The sequence below is a fragment of the Ranitomeya variabilis genome, chromosome 3, assembly GCF_051348905.1.
Source record: "Ranitomeya variabilis isolate aRanVar5 chromosome 3, aRanVar5.hap1, whole genome shotgun sequence".
NCBI lineage: Eukaryota > Metazoa > Chordata > Amphibia > Anura > Dendrobatidae > Ranitomeya > Ranitomeya variabilis.
The window spans coordinates 778,422,568-778,449,629 of record NC_135234.1 but is presented as its reverse complement, the minus strand read 5'-3'; the positions used below and the strand labels follow the sequence as shown (position 1 = coordinate 778,449,629).

The window sequence follows — 27,062 nt, the reverse complement described above, 5'->3', positions numbered from 1 at the left end:
ACACTGCTGAGCATGTGCAGAACGCGCAGCACCAGTCACACTGCTGAGCATGTGCAGAACGCGCAGCACCAGTCACACTGCTGAGCATGTGCAGAACGCGCAGCACCAGTCACACTGCTGAGCATGTGCAGAACGCGCAGCACCAGTCACACTGCTGAGCATGTGCAGAACGCGCAGCACCAGTCACACTGCTGAGCATGTGCAGAACGCGCAGCACCAGTCACACTGCTGAGCATGTGCAGAACGCGCAGCACCAGTCACACTGCTGAGCATGTGCAGAACGCGCAGCACCAGTCACACTGCTGAGCATGTGCAGAACGCGCAGCACCAGTCACACTGCTGAGCATGTGCAGAACGCGCAGCACCAGTCACACTGCTGAGCATGTGCAGAACGCGCAGCACCAGTCACACTGCTGAGCATGTGCAGAACGCGCAGCACCAGTCACACTGCTGAGCATGTGCAGAACGTGCAGCACCAGTTACACTGCTGAGCATGTGCAGAACGTGCAGCACCAGTCACACTGCTGAGCATGTGCAGAACGTGCAGCACCAGTCACACTGCTGTGCATGTGCAGAACGTGCAGCAGATTCATCTCCACTAATAACAGCCGAGATCCTCAGTACAGGAGCAGAACAGACGTTTATAGTCGCTCCATGTTAAACCAACTTATGCGCGGACAAGGCCGGGGAAATAGAGCAAGAGGACAATCGGCTCCATCCCATCCCTCCTCCCACAATGCACCTGCTGCTCATCCTGCGCCTGCTGCTTCATGAATTGAATCCCAGATATAGATATGGCGCCAGTGTGAGGGGGCACAGAGCTGGTAATCTTGGACTGTGCCCAGCAGTGGGCGGAGCTGAACTCTCACCGTACGCCCGTTTTCAGAATGATCAATGCCAAGTGTCACCAAACCGGTCTGACCACCCGCCTCCCCCGACGCTGAAAGGCCCATAAACAAAGACATCACTGACAAGTCACTGTATACACTGCCGGCCCAGAGGTACCACGCCCAGGGACCCCCAGAACAGAGGGACGACACCCCACCCCCGAACACCCGCCGTACAGAGGGACAACACCCACCCTCTGAAAATCTGCCATACAGAGGGACGACATCTCCCAAAAGACCACCGTACAGAGGGACAACACCCCCCTGAACACGTGCCTTACAAAGGGACGACACCCCCGAATACCCGCCGTACAGAGGGACGACACCCCACCCCCGAACACCCGCCGTACAGAGGGACGACACCCACCCTCCGAAAATCTGCCATACAGAGGGACGACATCCCCCAAAAGACCACCGTACAGAGGGACGACACCCCCGAACACCCGCCGTACAGTGACGACACCCCACCCCCGAACACCCACCGAACAGAGGGACGACACCCCACCCCCGAACACCCGCCTTACAAAGGGACGACACCCCACCCCCGAACACCAGCCGTACAGAGGGACGACATCCCCCCAAAAGATCCGCTGTACAGAGAGACGACATCCCCCCAAAAGATCCGCCGTACAGAGGGACGATACCCCCGAACACCCGCTGTACAGTGACGACACCGCATCCCCGAACACCCACCGAAGAGGGACGACACCCCACCCCCGAACACCCACCAAACAGAGGGACGACACCCACCCTCCGAAAATCTGCCATACAGAGGGACAAGATCCCCCAAAAGACCACCGTACAGAGGGACGACACCCCCGAACACCCACCGTACAGTGACGACACCCCACCCCCGAACAGAGGGACGACACCCCACCCCCGAACAGAGGGACGACACCCCACTCCTGAACACCCGCCTTACAAAGGGACGACACCCCACCCCTGAACACCCGCCGTACAGAGGGACGACATACCCCCAAAAGATCCGCCATACAGAGGGACGACATCCCCCTAAAGATCCGCTGTACAGAGGGACGACTCCCTTCAAAGGATCCGCCGTACAGAGAGACGACATCCCCCCAAAAGATCCGCTGTACAGAGGGATGACACCTCTACAAAGGATCCGCCGTACAGAGGGACGACACCCCACCCCCGAACACCCGCCTTACAAAGGGACGACACCCCACCTCCGAACACCCGCCGTACAGAGGGACGACATACCCCCAAAAGATCTGCCATACAGAGGGACGACATCCCCCTAAAGATCCGCTGTACAGAGGGACGACTCCCTTCAAAGGATCCGCCGTACAGAGAGACGACATCCCCCCCAAAAGATCCGCTGTACAGAGGGATGACACCTCTACAAAGGATCCGCCGTACAGAGGGACGACACCCCACCCCCGAACACCCGCCTTACAAAGGGACGACACCCCACCTCCGAACACCCGCCGTACAGAGGGACGACATACCCCCAAAAGATCTGCCATACAGAGGGACGACATCCCCCTAAAGATCCGCTGTACAGAGGGACGACTCCCTTCAAAGGATCCGCCATACAGAGGGACGACACCCCCCAAAAGATCCGAGAGACTCCAGAATGGCAGATGCAGCTACTGGGCATGCTCAGTGCGAAAAAAAGGTAATTGTTGGCCGGATGCAGTCAGTGCGCCTCACGTTTCATCAGTTATCGCTGGAACCGTCGCTGGGCGTTTTTTCAACGGACAGAAAAAATGTTCATATGTCCGTTATCTCCATCGGCCGGAATAGAATTTGACGGATCCGACAAAAAACGGATGAAACGTGAAGCCATAAGGCCTAATACACAATGTAACAGCAGAATAGTGAGTGCAGCTCTGGAGGTGACTGGAGGATAAGACACGATGTAACAACAGAATAGTGACTGCAGCTCTGGAGGTGACTGGAGGATAAGACACAATGTAACAGCAGAATAGTGAGTGCAGCTCTGGAGGTGACTGGAGGATAAGACACAATGTAACAGCAGAATAGTGACTGCAGCTCTGGAGGTGACTGGAGGATAAGACAATGTAACAGCAGAATAGTGAGTGCAGCTCTGGAGGTGACTGGAGGATAAGACACAATGTAACAGCAGAATAGTGACTGCAGCTCTGGAGGTGACTGGAGGATAAGACAATGTAACAGCAGAATAGTGAGTGCAGCTCTGGAGATGACTGGAGGATAAGACACAATGTAACAGAAGAATAGTGAGTGCAGCTCTGGATGTGACTGGAGTATAAGACAATGTAACAGCAGAATAGTGACTGCAGCTCTGGAGGTGACTGGAGGATAAGACGATGTAACAGCAGAATAGTGAGTGCAGCTCTGGAGGTGACTAGAGGATAACAGCAGACTGCCCAGACACTGGTGCTGCTGGGTACACGGACCCCCACATGCGGGCACCGGCATATCCCTCATTTCGCCGTAGTCACGTTTTGCAGTCTTGGTGATATGTGATCTGTATCTGGGGGGAGCTGCGGACCCCCGGGGTGGATCTAGGGAATTCGACGAATGATTGCTAGTACAGGAATGAGGTCACCGCCGCTGCTGACAACTGTCCAGTGACATCACAGCGGAAGTGATGCGCCACTCGGGGTCCTGGGAAAGTGGGGTGATGTGGAGGTTCTCACCCCGGGGCGATGTCCGCTCACCACAGAGACGTTCTGTAATTGTCCGGGACATTGTGTTCTGCAGCCGCCATCGCAGGGAATCTGGGCCGGCTCTCCGGGGATCGCCCTTCATCATCGCTATCCGGGTCACCTCCTTAGAGGGAGCCCCCTGCTGCCTCATTAACCCCGTGCTCTCCAAAGACTGAGCCACAGCCTGGCGAGAACAGAGGAAAATCATCATCTGTGACTGGAGAGGGGGAAGTGAGCAAAACCGACTACACGGTCCGCAGGAGCGACAACCGACCAGCGCAGAATATAACGTGGTATGCATCGGTCGGCCTGAACCCGCGAGGCACCGGACGGCGCACAGAGAAAAAGGCACCGGACGGCGCACAGAGAAAAAGGCACCGGACGGCGCACAGAGAAAAAGGCACCGGACGGCGCACAGAGAAAAAGGCACCGGACAACGCACAGAGAAAAAGGCACCGGACAACGCACAGAGAAAAAGGCACCGGACGGCGCACAGAGAAAAAGGCACCGGACGGCGCACAGAGAAAAAGGCACCGGACGGCGCACAGAGAAAAAGGCACCGGACGGCGCACAGAGAAAAAGGCACCGGACGGCGCACAGAGAAAAAGGCACCGGACGGCGCACAGAGAAAAAGGCACCGGACAACGCACAGAGAAAAAGGCACCGGACGGCGCACAGAGAAAAAGGCACCGGACAACGCACAGAGAAAAAGGCACCGGACAACGCACAGAGAAAAAGGCACCGGACAACGCACAGAGAAAAAGGCACCGGACAACGCACAGAGAAAAAGGCACCGGACAACGCACAGAGAAAAAGGCACCAGACAACGCACAGAGAAAAAGGCACCGGACAACGCACAGAGAAAAAGGCACCGGACAACGCACAGAGAAAAAGGCACCGGACAACGCACAGAGAAAAAGGCACCGGACAACGCACAGAGAAAAAGGCACCGGACAACGCACAGAGAAAAAGGCACCGGACGGCGCACAGAGAAAAAGGCACTGGACAGGGCACAGAGAAAAAGGCACCGGACAGCGCAGTGAGCGGCAGCTGCACCACACCGCAACTATGATTCCCAATTCTGATAATCTGTGGGATGATCCATGGAGGCAGCACTGAGGAGCGCATAGGACCCCTGCAGGGATCAGAGGGGTATCCACCGCATACAGTGGGGGGCGCTCATGTTGTGGCGGAGTTGGGGATGTTGGACTGCTTCCTGTGTAACATTTACATTGGCGGCCTCTCCGTGTACAGTGCTGGCGGCGACTGCTGTTTGCAGATCTCACGCCCGCTCTGCTCCACATCAGAGAGGATGGATACACTGAATGTTCGGCCTGCAGGAAGCTCGCCGTCCCATGCCCACCAGGAGCGAAGCTCTGCGGACCACCGATGACCTCACACTGGGGGAAGATGGGGAACATATTAGGAGAGTCATCAAATACCTCCAATGTGCCCCCGATCACTGCAGGCCGCCATCTATTACCCCCACATGTGCCAACATATGCCTGTACCACAAGCCTTGCCCGAAGACCACCACATCCCTATACCACAAGCCTAGCCCGAAGACCACCACATCCCTATACAGCAAGCATAACCTGAAGACCAGCACATCCCTATACAGCAAGCCTAGCCCGAAGACCACCACATCCCTATACAGCAAGCCTAGCCCAAAGACCAGCACATCCCTATACAGCAAGCATAGCCCGAAGACCACCACATCCCTATACAGCAAGCCTAGCCAGAAGACCACCACATCCCTATACAGCAAGCCTAGCCCGAACACCACCACATCCCTATACAGCAAGCCTAGCCCGAACACCACCACATCCCTATACAGCAAGCCTAGCCCGAACACCACCACATCCCTATACAGCAAGCATAAGCTGAAGACCAGCACATCCCTATACAGCAAGCATAGCCAGAACACCACCACATCCCTATACAGCAAGCCTAGCCTGAACACCACCACATCCCTATACAGCAAGCCTAGCCCGAAGACCACGACATCCCTATACAGCAAGCATAGCCCGAAGACCACCACATCCCTATACAGCAAGCATAGCCCGAAGACCACCACATCCCTATACAGCAAGCCTAGCCAGAAGACCACCACATCCCTATACAGCAAGCCTAGCCCGAACACCACCACATCCCTATACAGCAAGCCTAGCCCGAACACCACCACATCCCTATACAGCAAGCATAAGCTGAAGACCAGCACATCCCTATACAGCAAGCATAGCCAGAACACCACCACATCCCTATACAGCAAGCCTAGCCTGAACACCACCACATCCCTATACAGCAAGCCTAGCCCGAAGACCACGACATCCCTATACAGCAAGCATAGCCCGAAGACCACCACATCCCTATACAGCAAGCATAGCCCGAACACCACCACATCCCTATACAGCAAGCATAGCCCGAAGACCACCACATCCCTATACAGCAAGCATAGCCCCAACACCACCACATCCACATACAGCAAGCCAAGCCCGAAGACCACCACATCCCTATACAGCAAGCATAGCCCGAAGACCACCACATCCCTATACAGCAAGCCTAGCCAGAAGACCACCACATCCCTATACAGCAAGCCTAGCCCGAACACCACCACATCCCTATACAGCAAGCCTAGCCCGAACACCACCACATCCCTATACAGCAAGCATAAGCTGAAGACCAGCACATCCCTATACAGCAAGCATAGCCAGAACACCACCACATCCCTATACAGCAAGCCTAGCCCGAAGACCACGACATCCCTATACAGCAAGCATAGCCCGAAGACCACCACATCCCTATACAGCAAGCATAGCCCGAAGACCACCACATCCCTATACAGCAAGCATAGCCCGAAGACCACCACATCCCTATACAGCAAGCATAGCCCCAACACAACCACATCCACATACAGCAAGCCAAGCCCGAAGACCACCACATCCCTATACAGCAAGCATAGCCCGAAGACCACCACATCCCTAAACAGCAAGCATAACCTGAAGACCACCACATCCCTATACAGCAAGCCTAGCCAGAAGACCACCACATCCCTATACAGCAAGCATAACCTGAAGACCACCACATCCCTATACAGCAAGCCTAGTCAGAAGACCACCACATCCCTATACAGCAAGCATAGCCCCAACACCACCACATCCACATACAGCAAGCCAAGCCCGAAGACCACCACATCCCTATACAGCAAGCATAGCCCGAAGACCACCACATCCCTATACAGCAAGCATAACCTGAAGACCACATTCCTATACAGCAAGCATAACCTGAAGACCAGCACATCCCTATACCACAAGACTAGCCCAAAGACCACCACATCCCTATACAGCAAGCCTAGCCCGAACACCACCACATCCCTATACAGCAAGCATAGCCCGAAGACCACCACATCCCTATACAGCAAGCATAACCTGAAGACCAGCACATCCCTATATAGCAAGCCTAGCCCGAACACCACCACATCCCTATACAGCAAGCCTAGCCAGAAGACCACCACATCCCTATACAGCAAGCATAGCCCGAAGACCACCACATCCCTATACAGCAAGCATAGCCCGAAGACCACCACATCCCTATACAGCAAGCATAACCTGAAGACCAGCACATCCCTATACAGCAAGCCTAGCCCGAAGACCACGACATCCCTATACAGCAAGCATAACCTGAAGACCAGCACATCCCTATACAGCAAGCATAGCCTGAACACCACCACATCCCTATACAGCAAGCATAACCTGACGACCAGCACATCCCTATACCACAAGACTAGCCCAAAGACCACCACATCCCTATACAGCAAGCCTAGCCAGAAGACCACCACATCCCTATACAGCAAGCATAGCCCCAACACCACCATATTCCTATACAGCAACCATAACCTGAAGACCACATCCCTATACAGCAAGCCAAGCCTGAAGACCACCACATCCCTATACAGCAAGCCTAGCCTGAAGACCACCACATCCCTATACAGCAAGCATAACCCAAAGACCACCACATCCCTATATAGCAAGCATAGTCCCAACACCACCACATCCACATACAGCAAGCCTAGCCAGAAGACCACCACATCCCTATACCGCAAGCATAGCCCGACGTTTACCCCCAATCCTGACTGCTGTAGGGCCCCTTCATTATGGCTGCTGGGTGGGCTGCATTTGTGGTGACGGGGCCCTTTAAAGCTGCTGAATGAGGGGATTGGGGAGGATTAGCGGCTCCTGGAGACGCGCCGCCGTTTACTGGCTGTGTACACGGTGACCATGGAGAGGCCGGGACAGAGGGTCAGGCGGCCTCAGCCGGGCAGCCACGCTCATCATTCACCATGACTCGGTGCCACTGATCACACTGTACTGAATGCTCCTCACACAGCTGAGGGGTTGTCACAGTGCACCAGTAATCTGCACAAATCCTGCACTCCAGGAGATGATACAGTGCAACAACCCCTCAGCTGTGTGAGCCGGACTGAGTATAAGGAAACCGGGGCGGACCATAGAGACAAACTACATCTACAAGCTGCACTGTCTTCTGGTGGAGCCGGGCTCACATGATGGGGGTTGTAGTTCTGGGCAGTAGGATGTGTGTGCTGGAATGATGGAGGTGATGGTTTCCAGTACAGCTCGGGAGCGGGGGCGGCTGGCACAGGACACCTGGCATCAGTGCGGCACATCATAAGCCGGGATAAACACAGGTGTGTCCTCCGGAGGAACAGCGGGCGATTGTTCTGTGTACGCAGGAGGTGTGCGGAGGGGCTGTTCTGTGTACGCAGGTGGTGTGCGGGGGGACGGCAGGCAGGTTCTGTGTACACAGGAGATGAGCAGAGGGACGGCGGGCCCGTTCTGTGTACGCAGGAGGTGTGCGGAGGGACGGCAGGCCTGTTCTGTGTACGCAGGAGGTGTGCGGAGGGACGGCGGGCCTGTTCTGTGTACGCAGGAGGTGTGCAGAGGGATGGCGGGCCTTTTCTGTGTACGCAGGTGAGCGGAGGGCCTGTTCTGTGTACGCAGGAGGTGAGCGGAGGGACGGGGGACCTGTTCTGTGTACGCAGGAGGTGAGCGGAGGGACGGCGGGCCCGTTCTGTGTACGCAGGTGAGCGGAGGGACGGGGGGCCTGTTCTGTGTACGCAGGAGGTGAGCGGAGGGACGGGGGACCTGTTCTGTGTACGCAGGAGGTGGGCGGAGGGACGGCGGGCCCGTTCTGTGTACGCAGGAGGTGTGCGGAGGGATGGGGGGCCTGTTCTGTGTACGCAGGTGAGCGGAGGGACGGGGGGCCTGTTCTGTGTACGCAGGAGGTGTGCGGAGGGACGGCGGGCCTGTTCTGTGTACGCAGGAGGTGTGCGGAGGGACGGGGGGCCTGTTCTGTGTACGCAGGAGGTGAGCGGGGGGACGGCAGGCCTGTTCTGTGTACGCAGGAGGTGAGCGGGGGGACGGCAGGCCTGTTCTGTGTACGCAGGAGGTGAGTGGGGGGACGGCAGGGGCGGGCCCGTTCTGTGTACACAGGAGGTGTGCGGGGGGACGGCAGGCCCATTCTGTGTAAGCAGTAGGTGCGCGGAGGGACAGCGGGCAGGTTCTGTGTACGCAGGAGGTGCGCGGAGGGATGGCGAGCCCGTTCTGTGTACGCAGAAGGTGGGCGGGGGGACGGCGGGCCTGTTCTGTGTACGCAGGTGTGCGGAGGGACGGCAGGCCCATTCTCTGTACGCAGGAGGTGCGCGGAGGGACGGCGGGCTGGTTCTGTGTACGCATGAGGTGAGTGGGGGGACGATGGGCAGGTTCTGTGTACGCAGGAGGTGTGCGGAGGGACGGCAGGCCCGTTCTGTATACGCAGGAGGTGAGCAGAGGGATTGCAGGCCTGTTCTGTGTACGCAGGAGGTGAGCGGGGGGACGGCAGGCCCGTTCTGTGTACGCAGGAGGTGAGCGGGGGGACGGCGGGCCCGTTCTGTGTACGCAGGAGGTGAGCGGGGGGACGGCGGGCCCGTTCTGTGTACGCAGGAGGTGTGCGGAGGGACGGCAGGCCTGTTCTGTGTACGCAGGAGGTGTGCGGGGGGACGGCGGGCCCATTCTGTGTAAGCAGTAGGTGCGCGGAGGGACAGCGGGCAGGTTCTGTGTATGCAGGAGGTGCGCGGAGGGACGGCAGGACTGTTCTGTGTACGCAGGAGGTGTGCGGAGGGACGGCGGGCCCGTTCTGTGTACGCAGGTGAGCGGAGGGACGGCGGGCCCGTTCTGTGTACGCAGGAGGTGTGCGGAGGGACGGCGGGCCGGTTCTGTGTACGCAGGAGGTGCGCGGAGGGATGGCGGGCCCGTTCTGTGTACGCAGAAGGTGGGCGGGGGGACGGCGGGCCTGTTCTGTGTACGCAGGTGAGCGGAGGGCCTGTTCTGTGTACGCAGGAGGTGAGCGGAGGGACGGGGGACCTGTTCTGTGTACGCAGGAGGTGAGCGGAGGGACGGCGGGCCCATTCTGTGTAAGCAGTAGGTGCGCGGAGGGACAGCGGGCAGGTTCTGTGTACGCAGGAGGTGTGCGGAGGGACGGCAGGCCTGTTCTGTGTACGCAGGAGGTGCGCGGAGGGATGGCGGGCCCGTTCTGTGTACGCAGAAGGTGGGCGGGGGGACGGCGGGCCTGTTCTGTGTACGCAGGTGTGCGGAGGGACGGCAGGCCCATTCTCTGTACGCAGGAGGTGCGCGGAGGGACGGCGGGCTGGTTCTGTGTACGCATGAGGTGAGTGGGGGGACGATGGGCAGGTTCTGTGTACGCAGGAGGTGTGCGGAGGGACGGCAGGCCCGTTCTGTATACGCAGGAGGTGTGCGGAGGGACGGCGGGCCCGTTCTGTGTACGCAGGAGGTGTGCGGAGGGACGGCAGGCCTGTTCTGTGTACGCAGGAGGTGTGCGGAGGGACGGCGGGCCCGTTCTGTGTACGCAGGAGGTGTGCGGAGGGACGGCAGGCCTGTTCTGTGTACGCAGGAGGTGTGCGGAGGGACGGCGGGCCCGTTCTGTGTACGCAGGTGAGCGGAGGGACGGCGGGCCCGTTCTGTGTACGCAGGAGGTGTGCGGAGGGACGGCGGGCCCGTTCTGTGTACGCAGGTGAGCGGAGGGACGGCGGGCCCGTTCTGTGTACGCAGGAGGTGTGCGGAGGGACGGCGGGCCGGTTCTGTGTACGCAGGAGGTGCGCGGAGGGATGGCGGGCCCGTTCTGTGTACGCAGAAGGTGGGCGGGGGGACGGCGGGCCTGTTCTGTGTACGTAGGTGTGCGGAGGGACGGCAGGCCCGTTCTCTGTACGCAGGAGGTGCGCAGAGGGACGGCGGGCTGGTTCTGTGTACGCATGAGGTGAGTGGGGGGACGATGGGCAGGTTCTGTGTACGCAGGAGGTGTGCGGAGGGACGGCAGGCCCGTTCTGTATACGCAGGAGGTGAGCAGAGGGACTGCAGGCCTGTTCTGTGTACGCAGGAGGTGAGCGGGGGGACGGCAGGCCCGTTCTGTGTACGCAGGAGGTGTGCGGGGGGACGGCGGGCCCGTTCTGTGTACGCAGGAGGTGAGCGGAGGGACGGCGGGCCCGTTCTGTGTACGCAGGAGGTGTGCGGAGGAACGGCAGGCCTGTTCTGTGTACGCAGGAGGTGTGCGGAGGGACGGCGGGCCCGTTCTGTGTACGCAGGAGGTGTGCGGAGGGACGGCGGGCCCGTTCTGTGTACGCAGGTGAGCGGAGGGACGGCGGGCCCGTTCTGTGTACGCAGGAGGTGTGCGGAGGGACGGCGGGCCCATTCTGTGTACGCAGGAGGTGAGCGGAGGGACGGCGGGCCCGTTCTGTGTACGCAGGAGGTGAGCGGAGGGACGGCAGGAGATGTGCAGGGGAATGTGATATTAAGGAACAGCCCCCCCAGTACTGCCATCAGTAACCCTGGGAGCCGGTGCGGAGCCCGGTTGTGCGCGCTGTGCTCTGCAGCCGCCCGGAGGCATCTCAGACATTTCACCTTGTTAGGGGCTGAAAATAGCATAAGACAAAAATCCCACCAGCTTCAGCCCGGGGGGCGGACGGGGGACTGGACCGCTGAGAAGACCCCCAATAATGACACCAGAGCGCCGCCGCAAACACAAGATCCCGAAACCCACTTATCAGTGTGCAGAAAAGCAGGATGACCACCCCCATCACTACCACAACTCCCATAGGTCTCCGCTCTCCAACAGGGATGGGCAGGATGCCCCCTTATTAGTCAGCGATGAGGAAGGGCACCCATCAATGGTCGTCTCGATTCAATACATATGTCAGATCCTGGGGTCTTGGCAGCACAAGCCCCAACTATAAGCTGCTCCGCGGGGGCGGGGTTTACCCTCATTAGGCCACAATTTCAGGAAGATGCAGCCGGCGACCCCACCTGTCTGAGCTCCAAATCCTGGGGGCCGACCCTGGTCAGGGGGCAACAACTGTGCAATCAGCAGGTGCAGGAAGTGAGTGGAGAGGCCGGGGGTCCGTGCCACCCCCTCAGACGGCTCTTCCGGTCCTCTAGATAGCCACCACAAGTGTTTAAAGCAGACACTAAGGTCTCCCCCAACTGAGCAGACAAGAAAACAACAAGGACTTCCCTTATATGTACAGATGTGCTCAAAAGTTTACACACCCCGGCAGAATTTTTGCTTTCTTGCCCTTTTTTCAGAGAATATGAATAACACCAAAACTTTTCCTGCACTCATGGTTAGTGATTGGGTGAAGCCATTTATTGTCTCTACTGTGTTTTCTCTTTTTACATCATAATGACAACCCAAAACATCCAAACGACCCTGATCTAAAGTTCACATCGCCTGGTGATTTTGGCTGATAACATGCACAGAAGTTGACACAAATGGGTGTGAATGGCTACTAAAGGTAACATCCTCACCTGTGACCTGTTTGCCTGTAATCAGTGTGTGCATAAAAGCTGAGGGAGTTTCTGAGATCCAGACAGACTCTTGCACCTTTCATCCAGCCACTGACGTTTCTGGATTGTGATCATGGGGAAAGCAAAAAGCAAAAGAATTGTCAGCGAATCTACGGGAAAAGGTAGTTGAACTGTATAAAACAGGAAAGGGATACGAAAAGATATCCAAGGAATTGATAATGCCGGTCAGCAGTGTTCACACTGTGATTAACAAATGGAAAATCAGGGGCTCTGTAAAAACAAAACCACGGTCAGGTAGACCAACAAAAATGTCGTCCACAACTGCCAGGAAAATTGTTCTGGATGCAAAGAAAAACCCACAAATAACATCAGCTGAAATACAGGACTCTCTGAAAACTAGCAGTGTGGCTGGATCAAGATGCACAATAAAAAGGCACTTGAAGAAAAATGGGCTGCATGGTCGAGTCACCAGAAGAAAGCCATTACTGCGCAAATGCCACAAAGTATCTCGCCTACAATACACAAAACAGCACAGAGACAAGCCTCAAAACTTCTGGAACAAGGTAATATGGAGTGATGAGACCAATATTCTACTTTTTAGCCACAACCATAAACGTTACATTTGGAGAGAGGTCAACAAGGCCTATGATGAAAGGAACACCATTCCTACTGTAAAGCACGGAGGTGGATCGCTGATGTTTTGGGGATGTGTGAGCTACAAAGGCACAGGAAACTTGGTCAAAGTTGAAGGAAAGATGAATGCAGCACGTTATCAGCAAATACTGGAGGCAAATTTGCACTCATCGGTCTGGGAGCTGCGCATGGGATGTACTTCCAACATGACAACGATTCAAAACACAAGGCCTAGTGGACCTGTCATTGGCTACAGCAGAACACAGTGAAGGTTCTGGAGTGGCCATCTCAGTCTCCTGACCTCAGTATCATTGAGCCACTCTGGGGAGATCTCAAGTGCGCAGATCATGCTAGACAGCCTGAAATTTACAGGAACTGGAGGCTTTATGCCAAGAAGAGAGGGCAGCTTTACCATCTGAGAAAATAAACAACCTCATCCACAACTACCACAAAAGACTTCAAGCTGTCATTGATGTTAGAGGGGGCAACACACGGTATTAAGATATGGGGTATGTGAACTTTAGATCAGGGTCATTTGGATGTTTTGGGTTGTCATTATGATTTAAAAAGAGAAAACACAGTAGTCTGATAATAAATGGCTTCACCCAACCACTAACCATGAGTGGAGGAAAAGTTTTGGTGTTATTCATATTCTCTGAAGAAAAAGGCCAAGGAAGCAAAAATTATGCAGGGGAATGTAAACTTTTGAACACAACTGTATACTGTCAGAAACAAACTCACTTCAGGACCCCCCCATCAGCCTCAACCACCCCATCACTGACCGGACCCTGCGCTCTGCACACAGCGTGGCCCCATCACTGACCGGACCCTGCGCTCTGCACACGGCGTGGCCCCATCACTGACCGGACCCTGCGCTCTGCACACAGCGTGGCCCCATCACTGACCGGACCCTGCGCTCTGCACACGGCGTGGCCCCATCACTGACTGGACCCTGCGCTCTGCACACGGCGTGGCCCCATCACTGACCGGACCCTGCGCTCTGCACACAGAGTGGCCCCATCACTGACCGGACCCTGCGCTCTGCACACAGCGTGGCCCCATCACTGACCGGACCCTGCGCTCTGCACACGGCGTGGCCCCATCACTGACCGGACCCTGCGCTCTGCACACAGCGTGGCCCCATCACTGACCGGACCCTGCGCTCTGCACACAGCGTGGCCCCATCACTGACCGGACCCTGCGCTCTGCACACAGCGTGGCCCCATCACTGACCGGACCCTGCGCTCTGCACATAGCGTGGCCCCATCACTGACCGGACCCTGCGCTCTGCACACAGCGTGGCCCCATCACTGATCGGACCCTGCGCTCTGCACACGGCGTGGCCCCATCACTGACCGGACCCTGCGCTCTGCACACGGCGTGGCCCCATCACTGACCGGACCCTGTGCTCTGCACACGGCGTGGCCCCATCACTGACCGGACCCTGCGCTCTGCACACAGCGTGGCCCCATCACTGACCGGACCCTGCGCTCTGCACACGGCGTGGCCCCATCACTGACCGGACCCTGCGCTCTGCACACGGCGTGGCCCCATCACTGACCGGAACCTGCGCTCTGCACACAGCGTGGCCCCATCACTGACCGGACCCTGCGCTCTGCACACAGCGTGGCCCCATCACTGACCGGACCCTGCGCTCTGCACACAGCGTGGCCCCATCACTGACCGGACCCTGCGCTCTGCACACAGCGTGGCCCCATCACTGATCGGACCCTGCGCTCTGCACACAGCGTGGCCCCATCACTGACCGGACCCTGCGCTCTGCACACGGCGTGGCCCCATCACTGACCGGACCCTGCGCTCTGCACACAGCGTGGCCCCATCACTGACCGGACCCTGCGCTCTGCACACGGCGTGGCCCCATCACTGACCGGAACCTGCGCTCTGCACACAGCGTGGCCCCATCACTGACCGGACCCTGCGCTCTGCACACAGCGTGGCCCCATCACTGACCGGACCCTGCGCTCTGCACACAGCGTGGCCCCATCACTGACCGGACCCTGCGCTCTGCACACAGCGTGGCCCCATCACTGACCGGACCCTGCGCTCTGCACATAGCCAATAAAAATTCTCAGAATGTCCAACCCCAAAAAATTTGATCGCAGCATCGCGTCTCTTATGCTCTAGTCACACCCAGAGCTGCAGGCTTCCTTTCACCAATGAGCAGTGCATCATGGGAGTTACAGCAGGATCAGAGACCCCCGTACACACAGACACCGATACTACTGCAGTGACAGAAGATGTCGCATCCGTCCACCGGAAGCCGCGCACAAACCACAGAGACGGATGTGACCGATGCCAGCGCAGCAGCTCTGCTACAACCATTGGGTTCCTGCATACAGGGCTGGTGCAGAGCTGTGTCTCCATGGTTACAGACTACTATCCCTGCAGTCACCTGCTCCACTATGATGCAGCAGCTCTAGCCCTAACTGGAGTAGAAGGTGAACGCAGCTCTGGATGTGACTCAGGAGAAGGCGACAGTCTGTGCCGCAGTCAGAGGAGCAGAGGCCGGAAAACCACTAATTCCAGGCGGCTACATCCCTGCGCACATGAGGCAGGGGCCCGGACGAGATCGGGGGCCACACAGGACATCAGGGGTCCGGACGAGATCGGGGGCCACACAGGATATCAGGGGCCGCACACGAGGCAGGGGCCCGGACGAGATCGGGGGCCGCACAGGACATCAGGGGCCGCACAAGAGGCAGGGGCCCGGACGAGATCGGGGGCCACACAGGACATCAGGGGCCAAACATGAGGCAGGGGCCTGGAAGAGATCGGGGGCCGCACAGGACATCAGGGGGCCGGACGAGATCGGGGGCCGCACAGGACATCAGGGGCCACACACGAGGCAGGGGCCCGGACGAGATCAGGGGCCGCACAGGACATCAGGGGCCGCACAAGAGGCAGGGGCCCGGACGAGATCGGGGGCCGCACAGGACATCAGGGGCCACACAAGAGGCAGGGGCCCGGACGAGATCGGGGGCCGCACAGGACATCAGGGGCCGCACAAGAGGCAGGGGCCCGGACGAGATCGGGGGCCACACAGGACATCAGGGGCCAAACATGAGGCAGGGGCCTGGAAGAGATCGGGGGCCGCACAGGACATCAGGGGGCCGGACGAGATCGGGGGCCGCACAGGACATCAGGGGCCACACACGAGGCAGGGGCCCGGACGAGATCGGGGGCAGCACACGAGGCAGGGGCCCGGACGAGATCGGAGGCCGCACAGGACATCAGGGGCCGAACACGAGGCAGGGGCCCGGACGAGATCGGGGGCCGCACATGAGGCAGGGGCCTGGACGAGATCGGGGGCCGCACAGGACATCAGTGGCCGCACAAGATGCAGGGGCCCGGACGAGATCAGGGGCCGCACAGGACATCAGGGGCCGCACAAGAGGCAGGGGCCCGGACGAGATCGGGGGCCGCACAGGACATCAGGGGCCGAACACGAGGCAGGGGCCCGGACGAGATCGGGGGCCGCACATGAGGCAGGGGCCTGGACGAGATCGGGGGCCGCACAGGACATCAGCGGCCGCACAAGATGCAGGGGCTCAGACGAGATCAGGGGCCGCACAGGACATCAGGGGCCGCGCAAGAGGCAGGGGCCCGGACGAGATCGGGGGCCGCACAGGACATCAGGGGCCGCACACGAGGCAGGGGCCCGGCCGAGATCGGGGGCCGCACACGAGGCAGGGGCCCGGCCGAGATCGGGGGCCGAACAGGACATCAGGGGCCAAACATGAGGCAGGGGCCCGGATGAGATCGGGGGCCGCACAGGACATCAGGGTCCATACACGAGGCAGGGGTCCGGACAAGATCGGGGGCCACACACGACATCAGGGGCCCGGACGAGATAGGGGGCTGCACAGGACATCAGGGGCCCGGACGAGAGCGGGGGCCGCACAGGACATCAGGGGCCGCACACGAGGCAGGGACACGGACGAGATCGGGGGCCGCACAGGACATCAGGGGCGCGGACGAGATCGGGGGCCGCACAGGACATCAGGGGCCCGGACGAGATCGGGGGCCGCACAGGACATCAGGGTCCATACACGAGGCAGGGGCCCGGATGAGATCGGGGGCCGCACAGGACATCAGGGTCCATACACGAGGCAGGGGCCCGGACCAGATCGGGGGCCGCACAGGACATCAGGGTTCGTACACGAGGCAGGGGCCCGGACGAGATCAGGGGCCCGGACAAGATCGGGGGCCGCACAGGACATCAGGGGCCCAGACGAGATCGGAGGCCGCACAGGACATCAGGGGCCGCACAAGAGGCAGGGGCCCGGACGAGATCGGGGGCCGCACAGGACATCAGGGGCCACACACGAGGCAGGGGCCCGGACGAGATCGGGGGCAGCACACGAGGCAGGGGCCCGGACGAGATCGGAGGCCGCACAGGACATCAGGGGCCGAACACGAGGCAGGGGCCCGGACGAGATCGGGGGCCGCACATGAGGCAGGGGCCCGGATGAGATCGGGGGCCGCACAGGACATCAGGGTCCGTACACGAGGCAGGGGTCCGGACAAGATCGGGGGCCACACACGACATCAGGGGCCCGGACGAGATAGGGGGCTGCACAGGACATCAGGGGCACGGACGAGATCGGGGGCCGCACAGGACATCAGGGGCGCGGACGAGATCGGGGGCCGCACAGGACATCAGGGGCCCGGACGAGATCGGGGGCCGCACAGGACATCAGGGTCCATACACGAGGCAGGGGCCCGGACGAGATCGGGGGCCGCACAGGACATCAGGGTTCGTACACGAGGCAGGGGCCCGGACGAGATCAGGGGCCCGGACAAGATCGGGGGCCGCACAGGACATCAGGGGCCGCACACGAGGCAGGGGCCCGGACGAGATCGGGGGCCGCACAGGACATCAGGGGCCCGGACGAGATCGGGGGCCGCACAGGACATCAGGGTCCATACACGAGGCAGGGGCCCGGACGAGATCGGGGGCCGCACAGGACATCAGGGTTCGTACACGAGGCAGGGGCCCGGACGAGATCAGGGGCCGCACAGGACATCAGGGGCCCGGACGAGGTCGGGGGCCGCACAGGACATCAGGGGCCGCACACGAGGCAGGGGCCCGGACGAGGTCGGGGGCCGCACACGAGGCAGGGGCCCGGACGAGATCGGGGGCCACACAGGACATCAGGGGCCCCACCACTCACATCAGAGTCCACAGACTCAGAGACAGCACTGGCAATCACCTCCTCAGATGATGGGAGTGGTAGTTGTAGACCATGTGTGCTTGGTGGTGGCCCAAACGTGGGAGTACCCCCAACCCCCTCCCAGGAGCTGAGGATCCCCCAAATCATCTAGCACACTGCTTCACTTCAGTGTCAGGATCTCCGCTTGCTGTCAGTAAAGGGAAAATCTCCGACATCCGTTGGCCGAACAACGATCCAATACTTCTTCACAGCTGAGATTTGTTACACTGTATTCACTGTGGACTGACACACTGTAACATCAGCACAGCTCAGGAGCTGGGGCTAGACAAGATACAACTGTAACAAACCCTCAGCTGTGGAGGATCAGCTCTGCACATAGAATGCTCCCATCCACTGACAGCGCTTCACTCCCCGGAGACACCGGCCCTTTAATAATGGACGGACGCAACTGAGGAACAAACTACAGACGATAGCGAGGAAACCGCAATAGTCAGCCGGATATTACACCAGCACATGTCCTGTGTACACGAAACGGAGCGCACCATCACATCCGCCACTACAGCCATGTATCTATTACTCCCTGTTATCAGCCGTTACTGGGAGAGGAGACTGTAGGACAGGAGCCTACAAGCTATTACTCCCTGTTATCAGCCATTTTAGGCTTACTGGGGTGCACAGATGCGCCCCATGATCTCTACTTAATGCCCTATTTCCAGTACCATGACCTCTTTCTTATAATGCTCCGGCATGATTAAAAAAAATCCATTGACCCCGTCCCTTTAAGGTGGTGTTTTTTTAGGGCCGAGTGGACAATCGGTCGGTGACCTCCATGGGGACATCTGGCACTGGCCACGTCAATGTCTCAACTACTGACACCTGTTGCAGAAGTATTCACACCCACTACTGAATGGGGTAACTTCCTGCCCACTGGACGGCAGCGCCCCCCCCCCCACCATGCCCAGGAAGTAGGGGCCCCGCCAGCAGGAGGAAGGAGCGCACGGTCTTAAAGGGCCAGCAACCCTGAAGTGATAGGAAGAGCAGTATATATACAGGCGACACCACAAGTTTCCATCCACTACATATAAAGACACATCTGCATCTTTTTCTCATTATCCGACATGAAATGGTAATAAACCTTTCCCGTTTTAGGTCAGGTAGGATTACCAGAATTATTAATATTTGCCAAATGCCAGAATAATGAGAGAGAGAGAGAGAATGTTTTAAGGCATTTTTATTACTTATTGCAAAGTCAGAAGTTTCCATCCATTTCATTAGTATATGGTGCCATTGCCCTTACACTGAATGACTTGGGTTAGACGTTAGGGATCTCCTTCCACAAGGATGGCTGGACATTCCCATCTTGTTTGTACAGATGAATGAGGAACCTTCAGGTATCTTGAAATTGTACTCAAGGATGAGCCAGACTTGTGCAAGGACACAATTATCTTGGCCGATTTCTTGAAACTTTCCCATGATGCTACACAAAGAAGCCGTGTGTTTCAGGTGTGCATTATAACTTATCCACAGGTGTGTCTCTGATGGGCAGCCCACAATTGTGTAAAGGCATAGTAACCTTAGTGGATGGAAACTTTTGACTTTGCAATAAGTAATAAAAATGCCTTAAAACAGTCTCTCTCTCTCGGTATTCTGGCATTTGGCGAATATTCATAATTCTGGTAATCCTACCTGACCTAAAACGGGAAAGGTTTATTCTGACTTCATGTCAGATAATGAGAGAAACCTGCAGATGTGTCTCTATATGTAGTGGATGGAAACTGACGGCGGCTGACTGAGGAAATGCAGAGGCCGATCTGCAGCTTGGCGGCACAATTACTGGACGCGCCACCCAACAAACAAGAGACGCGCTCAACAGTCGCGTAAAAGGACTGGTAATCGCTAAGGTGCCACTATGGAAAAGTAAGACAGCGCAGGCCCGCATCTGGCCCGCGGCATACCCCCGAGATCTCCCTCCTGATTGTCAAGACAGACACTGGGGGGGCACGGATGTTAGAGGGTAGGACGCGCCGTGCAGACATGGGCCTCGCCGTGCAGACATGGGCCTCGCCGTGCAGACATGGGCCTCGCCGTGCAGACATGGGCCTCGCCGTGCAGACATGGGCCTCGCCGTGCAGACATGGGCCTCGCCGTGCAGACATGGGCCTCGCCGTGCAGACATGGGCCTCGCCGTGCAGACATGGGCCTCGCCGTGCAGACATGGGCCTCGCCGTGCAGACATGGGCCTCGCCGTGCAGACATGGGCCTCGCCGTGCAGACATGGGCCTCGCCGTGCAGACATGGGCCTCGCCGTGCAGACATGGGCCTCGCCGTGCAGACATGGGCCTCGCCGTGCAGACATGGGCCTCGCCGTGCAGACATGGGCCTCGCCGTGCAGACATGGGCCTCGCCGTGCAGACATGGGCCTCGCCGTGCAGACATGGGCCTCGCCGTGCAGACATGGGCCTCGCCGTGCAGACATGGGCCTCGCCGTGCAGACATGGGCCTCGCCGTGCAGACATGGGCCTCGCCGTGCAGACATGGGCCTCGCCGTGCAGACATGGGCCTCGCCGTGCAGACATGGGCCTCGCCGCCTACACTCTGAGGTTTTGGAGGTTTTCATTCTGCTTCCATCACACAAAGCAAAGATCACATTTCATGTTGTTTAAATACTAAATAACACGGCAACGTCAAAAAATGCAGGAGGGGACTGGGGGGCAAAAAGGGGACGGCCGGGGCCGAGAAGGGGACGGCCGGGGCCGAGAAGGGGACGGCCGGGGCCGAGAAGGGGACGGCCGGGGCCGAGAAGGGGACGGCCGGGGCCGAGAAGGGGACGGCCGGGGCAGCAGGCAACCAAGTGTACGAATACAAAGGGTTAATAGGATTTCCTATTCTGTTACACATTTTATTTGACAAAAGTACAAAAACTTCACGTCCCCCCAGACCACAACACCCCCCCATACCCCCAGTGCCAGGCTCTCACCCAGTCTGTCTCTCGGTCCCCTGATCTGGGGGTCTCCTTTCTCCCCTCCTGTCAGCAGGGGGGCAGTCTCTGGGATCCCCCAGGCGTCTGGCTCTCACTGTCCAGGACGCCCCCCTCTCCCACCGGGGTCTCACCTGTCTACAAGTCTCCACTGTCCTTGGGGGTCCGCCCTCTCCAGCCCCCAATAACCTACTGCAGGGGCTCCTCGGCCGGGTCTTCCATTATTGTCACCTGTCTGCCCGAGGCTGCCGTCACCCCGCGGTCCCTCTCCACTCGTCCCCGCGGTCCCTCCGCACCCCCGCGGTCTCTCTCCCTCCTCACCCCCGCAGTCTCTCTCTCCCTCCTCACCCCCCGGTCTCTCTCTCCTCACCCCCACAGTGTCTCTCTCCCTCCTCACCCCCACAGTGTCTCTCTCCCTCCTCACCCCCGCGGTCCCTCTCCCTCCCCGCGGCATCTCCCTCCTCCTCCCCCGGTCTCTCCCTCCTCACCCCCCCGGTCTCTCCCTCCTCACCCCCCCGGTCTCTTCCTCCTCACCCCCACAGTGTCTCTCTCCCTCCTCACCCCTGCGGTCCCTCTCCCTCCTCACCCCCACAGTGTCTCTCTCCCTCCTCACCCCCGCGGTCCCTCTCCCTCCCCGCGGCGTCTCCCTCCTCCTCCCCCGGTCTCTCCCTCCTCACCCCCCCGGTCTCTCTCTCTCCTCACCCCCGCGGTCTCTCTCTCTCTCCTCACCCCCCCGGTCTCTTCCTCCTCACCCCCACAGTGTCTCTCTCCCTCCTCACCCCCACAGTGTCTCTCTCCCTCCTCACCCCCGCGGTCTCTCTCCCTCCTCACCCCCGCGGTCTCTCTCCCTCCTCACCCCCGCGGTCTCTCTCCCTCCTCACCCCCGCGGTCTCTCTCCCTCCTCACCCCCCCCGGTCTCTTCCTCCTCACCCCCACAGTGTCTCTCTCCCTCCCCCAGTCTCTCCCTCTCCCCTCTCTCCTCACCCCCCCGGTCTCTCTCTCCTCACCCCCCCCCCCCGGTCTCTTCCTCCTCACCCCCACAGTGTCTCTCTCCCTCCTCACCCCTGTGGTCCCTCTCTCTCCTCACCCCCCCGGTCTCTCCCTCCTCACCCCCCCGGTCTCTCCCTCCTCACCCCCCCCGGTCTCTCCCTCCTCACCCCCCCCCGGTCTCTCCCTCCTCACCCCCCCCCCCCCGGTCTCTCCCTCCTCACCCCCCCCCGGTCTCTCTCTCCTCACCCCCCCGATCTCTCCCTCCTCACCCCCCCCCCGGTCTCTCTCTCCTCACCCCCCCGGTCTCTCTCTCCTCACCCCCACGGTCTCTCTCTCTCCTTACCCCCCCCGGTCTCTCCCTCCTCACCCACCCGGTCTCTTCCTCCTCACCCCCACAGTGTCTCTCTCCCTCCTCACCCCCGCGGTCTCTCTCTCCTCACCCCCCCCCCGGTCTCTCCCTCCTCACCCCCCCCCGGTCTCTCCCTCCTCACCCCCACAGTGTCTCTCTCCCTCCTCACCCCCCCCGGTCGGTCTCTCCTCACCCCCCCCGGTCGGTCTCTCCTCACCCCCGCGGTCTCTCTCTCTCCTCACCCCCCCGGTCTCTCCCTCCTCACCCCCACAGTGTCTCTCTCCCTCCTCACCCCCCCGGTCTCTCTCTCCTCACCCCCCCCCCCCGGTCTCTCCCTCCTCACCCCCCGCGGTCTCTCTCTCCTCACCCCCACAGTGTCTCTCTCCCTCCTCACCCCTGGTCTCTCTCCCTCCCCCGGTCTCTCTCCCTCCTCCTCACCCCCGCGGTCCCTCCTCACCCCCGCGGTCCCTCCTCACCCCCGCGGTCCCTCTCTCTCCTCCCCGGACTCTCTCCCTCCTCACCCCCGCGGTGTCTCCCTCCTCCTCCCCCGGTCTCTTCCTCCTCGCCCCCACAGTGTCTCTCTCCCTCCCCCGGTCTCTCCCTCCTCACCCCCGCGGTCCCTCTCTCTCCTCCCCGGACTCTCTCCCTCCTCACCCCCGCGGTGTCTCCCTCCTCCTCCCCCGGTCTCTTCCTCCTCGCCCCCACAGTGTCTCTCTCCCTCCCCCGGTCTCTCCCTCCTCACCCCCGCGGTCCCTCTCCCTCCTCCGGTCTCTCCCTCCTCCGGTCCCTCCTCACCCCCGCGGTCCCTCTCCCTCCTCACCCCCGCGGTCCCTCTCCCTCCCCCGGTCTCTCTCTCTCTCCTCACCCCCGGTCTCTCCCTCCTCACCCCCGCGGTCCCTCTCCCTCCTCACCGGTCTCTCTCTCCTCACCCCCGCGGTCCCTCTCCCTCCCCCGGTCTCTCTCTCTCTCTCCTCACCCCCGGTCTCTCTCTCCTCACCCCCGCGGTCCCTCTCCCTCCCCCGGTCTCTCTCTCTCTCCTCAGCCCCGCGGTCCCTCTCCCTCCCCCGGTCTCTCCCTCCTCACCCCCGCGGTCCCTCTCCCTCCTCACCGGTCTCTCTCTCCTCACCCCCGCGGTCCCTCTCTCTCCTCCCCGGACTCTCTCCCTCCTCACCCCCGCGGTGTCTCCCTCCTCCTCCCCCGGTCTCTTCCTCCTCGCCCCCACAGTGTCTCTCTCCCTCCCCCAGTCTCTCCCTCCTCACCCCCGCGGTCCCTCTCCCTCCTCCGGTCTCTCCCTCCTCCGGTCCCTCCTCACCCCCGCGGTCTCTCTCTCCTCACCCCCGCGGTCCCTCTCCCTCCCCCGGTCTCTCTCTCTCTCCTCACCCCCGGTCTCTCTCTCCTCACCCCCGCGGTCCCTCTCCCTCCCCCGGTCTCTCTCTCTCTCCTCACCCCCGGTCTCTCTCTCCTCACCCCCGCGGTCCCTCTCCCTCCTCCGGTCTCTCCCTCCTCCGGTCCCTCCTCACCCTTGCGGTCTCTCCCTCCTCACCCCCGCGGTCCCTCTCCCTCCCCCAGTCTCTCTCTCTCTCCTCACCCCCGGTCTCTCTCTCCTCACCCCCGCGGTCCCTCTCCCTCCCCTGGTCTCTCCCTCCTCCTCCCCCGGTCTCTCTCTCCTCACCCCCGCGGTCCCTCTCCCTCCCCCGGTCTCTCTCTCCTCACCCCCGCGGTCCCTCTCCCTCCCCCGGTCTCTCTCCCTCCTCCTCACCCCCGCGGTCCCTCTCCCTCCCCTGGTCTCTCCTCCTCCCCCGGTCTCTCTCCCTCCTCCTCACCCCCGCGGTCCCTCTCCCTCCCCCGGTCTCTCCCTCCTCCTCCCCCGGTCTCTCTCTCCTCACCCCCGCGGTCCCTCTCCCTCCCCCGGTCTCTCTCTCTCTCTCTCCTCACCCCCGCGGTCCCTCTCCCTCCCCCGGTCTCTCCCTCCTCACCCCCGCGGTCCCTCTCCCTCCTCACCAGTCTCTCTCTCCTCACCCCCGCGGTCCCTCTCTCTCCTCCCCGGACTCTCTCCCTCCTCACCCCCGCGGTGTCTCCCTCCTCCTCCCCCGGTCTCTTCCTCCTCGCCCCCACAGTGTCTCTCTCCCTCCCCCAGTCTCTCCCTCCTCACCCCCGCGGTCCCTCTCCCTCCTCCGGTCTCTCCCTCCTCCGGTCCCTCCTCACCCCCGCGGTCTCTCTCTCCTCACCCCCGCGGTCCCTCTCCCTCCCCCGGTCTCTCTCTCTCTCCTCACCCCCGGTCTCTCTCTCCTCACCCCCGCGGTCCCTCTCCCTCCCCCGGTCTCTCTCTCTCTCCTCACCCCCGGTCTCTCTCTCCTCACCCCCGCGGTCCCTCTCCCTCCTCCGGTCTCTCCCTCCTCCGGTCCCTCCTCACCCTTGCGGTCTCTCCCTCCTCACCCCCGCGGTCCCTCTCCCTCCCCCAGTCTCTCTCTCTCTCCTCACCCCCGGTCTCTCTCTCCTCACCCCCGCGGTCCCTCTCCCTCCCCTGGTCTCTCCCTCCTCCTCCCCCGGTCTCTCTCTCCTCACCCCCGCGGTCCCTCTCCCTCCCCCGGTCTCTCTCTCCTCACCCCCGCGGTCCCTCTCCCTCCCCCGGTCTCTCTCCCTCCTCCTCACCCCCGCGGTCCCTCTCCCTCCCCTGGTCTCTCCTCCTCCCCCGGTCTCTCTCCCTCCTCCTCACCCCCGCGGTCCCTCTCCCTCCCCCGGTCTCTCCCTCCTCCTCCCCCGGTCTCTCTCTCCTCACCCCCGCGGTCCCTCTCCCTCCCCCGGTCTCTCTCCCTCCTCCTCACCCCCGCGGTCCCTCCTCCTCCCCGGCTCTCTCACCTGAGTGCAGCGGCTCCTCGGCCGGGGCTCCCGTCGGTCTCTCCGCCTGTCCGTGCTGCAGGAAGGAGGCGCACAGCACCCACAGCACGAGGCGGGAGCAGACGTCCATGTCCCGCGATGCCGCCGCCGGTGTCCGGGCCCCGGAGCTCGCACTTCTCTGCTGTAGCAGCTGCAGTCGCTCAGAGGAGCAGCAGAGGGCGCTGTGCAGCTCCCATGCCCGGCGCAATCCCCAGGGGCCAGTCCATACCACTCACATTCCCGGGGGGCGCTGTCCGCACAGGTCTATGGACAGTCACAGCCGGGCGGCGCACATCACCGACCTCCGCGCCTCACACCGGCACCTCCGCACCGCGACCACCGCCGTCACTACAGGCTCCGCCCCCACACTGACAGGCGGAGGACGGAAACTGACGTCACTGCGCCGAGAACGCAGAGGGCGGGACGGAAGGGAGAAGGGCGGGGCGAGAACGAGAGTGACGGCGGCATCGGGAGCGTGGAAGAGAGACTGGGCGGGACAACCAGGAATAGTAATGAGAGATGGGCGGAGACAGTCGTGGGAGGCGTGGTTTATAACTAACGCAAGTGTCAGATGAGGGGCGGAGCGTAAGGCCAAACATGAGGAGGGAGGAGTTTCCTGCCGCACGAAGCCGCGTCATGGAGCAACACTGAGACCACAGGGCGGGGCCTGGAGAAGGCGGGGCCTGGAGAAGGCGGGGCCTGGAGAAGGCGGGGCCTAGTATGCATAGGAAACACCTAGTCTTACAGTTAGTGATGAGAGAAACTGCAGGGTAAAGTAGGGAGGAGGCCAGAGCCGCACACTGCCCCTACAACCAGCAGCACACGGTGTTACCGCACAGTCCAGCGCAGACTAGTGACTGCAGCTCTGGAGGTGACTAGAGGATAATACAATCATGTAACAGCAGACTAGTGACTGCAGCTCTGGGGGTGACTGGAGGATAAGACCCGATGTAAGAGCAGAATAGTGAGTGCAGCTCTGGAGGTGACTGGAGGATAAGACACGATGTAACAGCAGAATAGTGAGTGCAGCTCTGGAGGTGACTGGAGGATAAGACCCGATGTAACAGCAGAATAGTGAGTGCAGCTCTGGAGGTGACTGGAGGATAAGACCCGATGTAACAGCAGAATAGTGAGTGCAGCTCTGGAGGATAAGACACGATGTAACAGCAGAATAGTGAGTGCAGCTCTGGAGGTAAGACACGATGTAACAGCAGAACAGTGAGTGCAGCTCTGGAGGTGACTGGAGGATAAGACATGATGTAACAGCAGAATAGTGACTGCAGCTCTGGAGGTGACTGGAGGATAAGACATGATGTAACAGCAGAATAGTGACTGCAGCTCTGGAGTTGGCTGGAGGACAGGTGCCCACAATCAGTCACACCCTGCTGGGAGCAGCACCTGTCTTGTGAGCTCCAGCACTTCCAGCAGGAGGCCCAGAGTCGGCCTCTCTTCTCCCCAGGGAGAGGCAGGCTTCCTGGGAGGCCGGCATGGCTTCCCAGGCTTCTGTTCCCCGGTCTGTGCCGGCGGTGGACAGAGAGCAGCAGCAGCAACCGGCCCAAGAGGGACTGAGGAGGTCGGGACGGGTGAGAAGAACCATACCCACCTACTCCAACCCTGAGACGGCTCA

The 27,062-nt window shown here is 60.5% G+C and overlaps 1 protein-coding gene across 3 annotated transcripts in view; it reads right to left on the bottom strand.

Annotated features, from left to right (window-relative positions):
• The window catches only part of STIM1 (stromal interaction molecule 1), a 54,545-nt gene extending 28,740 nt beyond the window's left edge, over positions 1-25,805 (bottom strand). The window contains exon 1 of one of the 3 annotated variants that reach the window (XM_077298942.1): positions 25,418-25,805. In XM_077298942.1, coding sequence (XP_077155057.1) covers positions 25,418-25,526 — 109 coding nt within the window. In that variant the 5' untranslated portion in view covers positions 25,527-25,805. The remainder of the gene's footprint in view (positions 1-25,417) is intronic. The other 2 variants (XM_077298941.1, XM_077298940.1) reach the window with 2 other exon arrangements.
• Positions 25,806-27,062: the final 1,257 nt, after the last annotated feature.